Source organism: Petaurus breviceps, unplaced genomic scaffold (assembly GCF_028583685.1).
Source record: "Petaurus breviceps papuanus isolate PSGF00001 unplaced genomic scaffold, PetGlider_PUasm1.0 350, whole genome shotgun sequence".
In the NCBI taxonomy this organism is placed as follows: Eukaryota; Metazoa; Chordata; class Mammalia; order Diprotodontia; family Petauridae; genus Petaurus; species Petaurus breviceps.
In genome coordinates, this window is record NW_027186199.1 from 2,306,208 (window position 1) to 2,313,460 (window position 7,253).

Here is a 7,253-nt window from a genome sequence, read left to right on the forward strand (position 1 = left end):
GATCCTTCAACTTATGTGCAATTGTGTTTTAGGTGAAGAAACTGTATCACAGATGCCACCACTTTACTTTGTGATCATTGCTATATTTTGTGTGGTGATGTATTTAACATTTTTAATATTGATGCTGAAACGCCAAGGTAATTATGAGGGGAAACTGGGTCGAGGGCTTCCTATCTGGCTCATCAGGCATATGCGGTCAGGGAGAGGACAAGGATTTTGGAGCCCTTAGTCTTGGGAGCCTGACTTTTTACCTACTCTCTGTTCACTTGCAAAGGGGTATGCCTTGTCCTTCCAGGACACTCAAGTACCTTTGTAGTTCTGTGACCACATGAATTCTCCCCCTCCTCCCATCCTCTACTCTATAGTTTTCTGGGGGGCTTCTGAGAAGAAATAGTCCTGTCTATCCATGACCTTCTTTCCCCAACTATTCATTTATCATATATTGCTCAATTGCCTGTATGTAAAACTTGTACTAGGCCTTATGAGATTACAAAACACTATTTCCTTCCTCCTCCTCAGTCCCAATCCCTGCCCCTGGGTAGGGTAGGCAAGGTAAAGGTCTGAATAAAGATCATCTTTGAGTTTTAAAGTAATTGAAAATAGTTTAAATTAACTAGTATTTTTAAGAGCTGGCTTATGCTTTGCTTTGTAGTGAGGACTGAAAAAAGAAGTTGACATTTGGTACTTGCCCTTGGTAATTCAATAACTTGTACTTGCCCTCATAGAACTAACAGTCTCTGTGAGAGTGAGTCACGGATACTAAACTGAGATAAGTACAAAGTGGAGATCTGGGTAATATATCATGAGAAATCTGAAGAGGGAGAAATAAATTTTATCTGATGATAAGAAGAGATCAAGAAAGGTATCAGTGAGAAGGTGGACCCTCAGATGGGTCTTGAAGGAAGAATAGAATAGAACAGAAATAGAAAAGAATAGAAGTGAGGGTAGGTTAGAGATAATTTTAGACTTGGGAGTGAAGTGAAAGGGGAGATGGCAGAATGAGGAGGAAAGAGAGACTAGTACAGTTTTGCTAAAATTTCGCATACCTGAATTAATCAAGAAATAAGTATTTATTAAGTACCCACTGTATACTAGGCACTGTATTAGGTACTGGGGATACAAAGAGAAATGGGGAATATCCTTGTCCACAAGGGAGACAAACTGCATAAGCCTAACAAATAAATACAAGATAATTAGGGAAGGTAGGTACAAGCATATGTTAGATGTCACCTGGAAAGATGGTAAATGGAAGGTGGCAGTTTAAATGATATTTGAAAAACAGCAACTAGGAATTCTAAAAGATACAGTTCAGGAGGGAGTGCATTTCAGGCAAAGGTGACAGACTGTACAAAGGCATTGAGTTGGAAAATTGACTAGGGAGAACAGCAGGAAGGTGACTATAGTAGACTTCAGAATGTTTGAAGAGAAATCATGTGCAATACAACTCTAAATGTGGGACCAGGTTGCAAAGGGGTTTAATGCCAAACAAAGGAGGTTATATTTGACCCAAGAGGGAATAGGGAGTCACTCGAATTTGTTGTGAAAAAGAGAGGCATCGATAGATCTGTGCTTTAGCAAAATCACTTGGCAGTTGAGTGGATAATGGATTGGAGAGAGCAGACCTTTGAAGCAAGGAGACCAATTGAGAGGTCATTGTAATAATCCAAGCAAGAATTGAGTAAGGTCTTTATTAGAAGGTGTCCATGTCAGCAGAAAAGGAGATTAATAGTGTAAGAGATGTGTTGGAATTAATTTATGAGATTTAATTTATTAATTAATTAATGAGATTTGGAAACTGATTATACATATGGGGTGAGGTAGAGTAAGGAGCCATATATTACATTGCTATCTTGAATCTGTGTGACTGGAAGAGAGTTTTTTGAGAGGATTAGTGCAGTTTGAAAGAGAGTTGTATTTTGAGGGTAAAACAATTTAACTGGCTAACTATAATGTCAATATTAGGAATAGAGGAAAGTGAGGTCATGTCACAGATCATGGCCTGGAAAAAGTTTTAAAAGGTGAAAAGATGGGAAGTTATGGTGAAGAAAAAGATTAGATTTAGAAGGAATGAGGTGCAGGGAAAGATGGTATGAGTAGAAATTTGCGGGAGATGGGAAAATCAAGTACTATGTGACCTTTATCAGCTGAGAGTGAAAGACTAAGTCACAGGACCTGAGGAGTTTAAGACACTGAGAAGCTAATATGTTTGAAGAAATATCAATACATGTAGACATGTCCTGGCATGACAAGAGTTTCAGTACAAAGAAATACTGTGATCCAGGTACTTTCTCATTCAGAAAGGAAGAATGAACTGAAGACCAATAGGAAACCATCAACTAATTGGTTTGTGTATTTAGATAGAGTGGAACTCAAAGGAAGAGAGGACTACTGAGTGATAGCAACAGAGTTGAAGTCAAGAAGTAACAATGGAAGTGAATAGTTTTCTGAGTTCCTCTCAAGCACACGACTCTCTGTTCCCTCTAAGGGAAAATACAAACTCCTTTGTTTGGTATTAAACCCCTTTGCAACCTGGCCCCACACTTAGAGTCATATTGTACATGACAAATATTGGAAAAAACACCCAAAGGATGAAGTATCCCTGAGGGGCAGTCGACTTTCACTGAGTTCCAGAAGATGGAAGGAATAAGAGAGAAAGGTCTAAAATGAATACAGTTTTCTGAATTAATTGAGGAGTAGAAAGCAAGAAAGAGATTCAAAATGAAGGAACATTTGTTGTTAAAGAGTAGGAATTACAAAGGGCACAATGGAAGGGTGAATAGACCACTCTTATATGAAGTTCAGTTTTGGGTACCACAGGGACCATGTTTCATCTATTATTCTAGGTTGATGTAGCTGTTAAGGATGCTATGTCCATGTGAGCAACCAAGTTGTACTTGAAGCTTGTTATAGGGAGCGGTCAGCAGAGAAAACAAAATCACAGTCATGCTCTCAGGACTGGGGGCTTCTCTCAGTATATTTTCGCAGGTCCAAACCCTGGATGGGTGAGATTAGTGGAGTCCTGGTTCTGACTTGTGCATTTGAAATTGAAATGTGTATTTTTTACTTGTGGACAAGGCACAGATGCAGAGGTAAGAAGGGAGGGGTGGGCATCAATGTGATGGAATCATGACATGATAATCAAGCTCCAATTGCGTAGGCCTTAAGCAGCCTAGAATCTGAGTGTCCCTCAGTCCTTGTGCAATCCTTGCTCCTCCTCATTCGGTGTAGCCTGAATTATATTTGCCTCTCAGCCCCCATACTTAAGTACTTCTCATCTATGTAATCCTCAGTCCATGTACTGCCTTGACCCCTTATTGGGCCCCAATGTCAGCACTGCTCTGATGCCTTTGTGTCTCACTATCCATATGCAGCCATCCTTCTGAGTGTGCCCTGAAATCTGAGTGTGGCACATTTTCTTTGCAGCCCAGACCCTGAATTTTCCCCCCACCTTTTTAAAAAACTGATCTAAGTCTCCTGGTCTCTACATATTTTTACCCCCTAAGTATGACTAGTTCCTATGTAACCTTTAGTGCTAGAATGAATCCCAGCACTCTGCTATGTCCTTACCTAAAGTATAGAGACCTGGGACCCTTCTGAGTATGGATTAACTAATAGAGAGTGTGATGCATAAAGTACATTTGTATCCCATATGGAGAGGCCTGAGGGCCCAGGGCTGCCAAGGGACTAGAAACAGATAGTCCCAGCCTTCCTTCCCCTGGAGAGCTAGAAAGGGATATCTTATTTCTCCTCAACATCAGTTCTTTGGTCCTTTCTCATATGTAGGATTTTTTTTTGATGAAACATCATTTTGGAAAGAATGGAAGTTTGCAGTAGCAATCATTTTGCTAGTAATTATAAAGAACATTCCTTTTATACTTCAAACAAAGTACTTCCATAAGCAAAGCCACCACCACAGCATGCAACCAGTTGCCGAAGCTGACAATAAGGTAATTTCATTCTGGGTCTGCATTAGACTCAATGACAGGTAGGGTTATCTTTTTTTTTTTCTTCTTTTTTTTTTTTAATGCTTTATTAACTTCTGATTTACATCATTCGTTTCTGCCAGATTTTGAGTTACAAATTTTCTCCCCATTTTCCCCCCACCTATCCCCCCAAAACAGCAGTCCCACATGATATCCCCACCTCCAATCTGCTCTCTCCCATATTTTCTCCCATACCCGTTTCAACTTTTCCAGTGGATCTCTATGCCTCAGTGCCTGTATATCTTTTTTTTTCTTAATAACATGTAAGATGGTATTAATAATAGTATACACACACACACACACACACACACACACATATATATATATTTGAATATTTTAAGCATTCTTGCTGAAAAAACCAGAGTTGAATGGAAAATTTGACATTCAGATACAAGAAGCAAGAGAAGCATGAGAAGGTAAACAGGGAAAAGAAATCATAAGGAACTTATCAAAGTTGAACTATTTTTTTTGAAGCAATTGGGGTTGAGTGGCTTGCTCGGGGTTGCATGGCCAGTTGTTGTTTCTGGGTGTGGTGCTGGGAGTCTGGGCCCGGATTTGATCTGGGTCGTCCCGGCACTGGGGCCGGTGCTCTTGCTCGCTGAGCCACCTGGCCAAAGTTGAACTATTAACATTCCTACATGGAAAAACAATAATTGTAACTTATGAAACTTTTCTCAGTAGTTGAAGGGATTAGAAATATATATATATATATATATATATGTCTTTATATGAGGGTATGTGGGCATATGAATACATATGTGAAGGTAGGGTTATCTTTACACTGAACTAGTCAGGAACAAAACAAGGGGCACTGATTCTGAGTTGAGGGTAATGCAGGAATAGAAGAGGATAAAAGGAAAGGAAAGATTCATAACAACGAGCTTGGTGGGAAGCTTGGGAGTATGAGACAGGCTGAGGAAGGCAGTGGACCTAACTCATCTGGTTTGGGAGTAGGACAGTATAAGGAAAGTCAAAGAGAGACTACTGTCCCTCTTTTCTTCCCTCATCTCTCATAGTCTATTGGACATCTGAAATGTGTATATCCTACAGATATCTTAATCTCAACATGTCAAAAAATTTAACTCATTATCTTTGCCTTAAAATTCTTCCCACTTCCTAATTTCCCTGTTACTGTGGAAAGTACCACCATCTTTCCAGTCATCCAGTCACAGAAACTAAGTGCCATCCTCATCTCCTTTCTCTCATCCCTCTAACCACCAGCATATCTGATTTCTTGCCAAGGCTTCTCTAATTTGCATTCATAACATTTGTGCTATATAACCTCTTCACTCTTCTAACAATGCCCCCACCCTGGAACAGGTCCTATTTATCTCATACAAGGAATATTAGAATAGCCTACTGCTTGGTCTCCTTGCTACAATACTTTCCCTCTACTCTGGTCCATCCTACACTCAACAGGCAAAGTGATCTTCCTAAAGTATAGTCAGCCCCTGGTATTGGGGACAGTTCATTGTCTTTCAGGGGAGAGACAGATTTTTTAATATACTTGTTGATCTCATATATGTAGTTGACCTCAGGTACCCAAGATAGGTCAAATTTGGCTTTGCCAAAGATCTGGAGTAAAAAAAGGAAATACAGGGGTTAGATGTATTTACACTAAAATGTAGGCATATTCTAATATGGTTTCACTTATGTCAAGAAAGGTGGAATACCTTGACCCTCTCTGCCATCATATAGATAAAAGGCAATTTGAGAGGGAGAGCACTAATTATTGGAGGGGATCAGAGAAGTGTCACAGAGTGTTAATACTTGAGCTGAGCCTTAAATAAAGACAAGAATTCAGAAGGGTATAGAGTAGAAAAGGGTGCATTCCAATGAAAAGGGACAGATTGAATGAAGTTGTGGCAATGGAAGAGGCACTGTCAGGTTCAAAGAGCAGACAGTAGTCCAGTTAGACTGGAATATAGAGAAGATGTACATAAAGGAGTGTGAGATCCATAAGATTCACTTGCCTGCAGGTTGCCTTTGCTCTGAACATCTGTCATGTTTTCTGTTCCTAACACACACCCCTTCTTGCTGCCCATTCTAGGTAACCTTCATTCAGGTTTGTGCTTCCTATTTATTTCAGTCATTTCTACAACATTAGCCAATAGCCAGGCAATAGGGGTCTTTTGTGTTCCCTACCTCCTGCCATGTGGGATGCTCAGTGATTATTCTTGTTTTCAGGGGACCACATGAAATTTTTGGAAGTAGTGTTACATCAAGCTATGGGGACTCATCACTGAAGGGCTTGCAGTGGTAAATGAGACTAAAATTCCTCTAACAGCTGAGTCAGAAGAGCTCCTCACTCATCAGATGAACAAAAGCAAGCTAATGATCTCCCTGAATCTATCTTCCATTATAGTTTTGAAGCATGAGTTGTGTTTCATTTTGTATTGGGAGAGTCAGATAATGAAAGAGGTAATTGCCTATTTCCCACCCACCCTCCATGATCACAGTGATCATATGGCCACCTCTGCATCTTTTATGTTTATTCTTTCCTGATCTCATGTTGGAGATGTGGGAAAATTAAAACACTAATGCAGTGTTGGTGGAGTTGTGAACTGTTGCAACCATTCTGGAGAACAATTTAGAAGTATGCCCAAAGGATTATAAAGCTATGCATACCCTTTGACTTAGCAATACCACTACCAGGTCTGTATCCCAAAAGAGATAAAAAACAAAAAGTTAAAGGACATATGTGTAGAAAAACATTTATAGCACCTCTTTTAGTGGTGGTAAATAATTGGAAATTGAGGGAATTGCCTGTCAATTGGGGAATGACTGAACAAATTGTGGTATGTGATTGTGATGGAATACTATACTACTATGATAAGTGAAGTGCAGGATGCTCTCAAAAAAAACTTGGAAAGACTTGCATGGACTTATGCAAAATGAAATGTACTATGTATAAAATAAGAGCAATATTGTAAGATGATCAGCTGTAAATAATATAACTTAGCTATTCTCATCAATACAATGGTTCAAGCCAACTCCAAAGGATATATGATGAAAAATACTATACATCCCCAGAGAAAGAATAATGTTTGAATATAAATTGAAGCATACTTAAAAAAAAAACTTCCTTTTTTTCTTGATGCTTTTTTGGTCTATGTTTTCTTTCTCTATTTGAGTATTACAGAAATGTTTTGCATGCCTACACAAGTATAACCTGTATTGAATTGCTTGCCTTAACATCAGGGAGGAAGGGAGAGCATTTGGAACTCAAAGTTTTAAAAGTGAATGTTAAAAATTTGTTTTCATATGTAA

At 39.2% G+C, this 7,253-nt stretch overlaps 1 protein-coding gene across 1 annotated transcript in view; it reads left to right on the plus strand.

Annotated features, from left to right (window-relative positions):
- The window catches only part of LOC138168075 (myelin-oligodendrocyte glycoprotein-like), a 78,107-nt gene extending 71,749 nt beyond the window's left edge, over positions 1-6,358 (plus strand). The window contains exons 4-7 of the mRNA XM_069097107.1: positions 33-137; positions 2,973-3,089; positions 3,784-3,947; positions 6,171-6,358. Coding sequence (XP_068953208.1) covers positions 33-137; positions 2,973-3,089; positions 3,784-3,947; positions 6,171-6,182 — 398 coding nt within the window. The 3' untranslated portion in view covers positions 6,183-6,358. The remainder of the gene's footprint in view (positions 1-32; positions 138-2,972; positions 3,090-3,783; positions 3,948-6,170) is intronic.
- Positions 6,359-7,253: the final 895 nt, after the last annotated feature.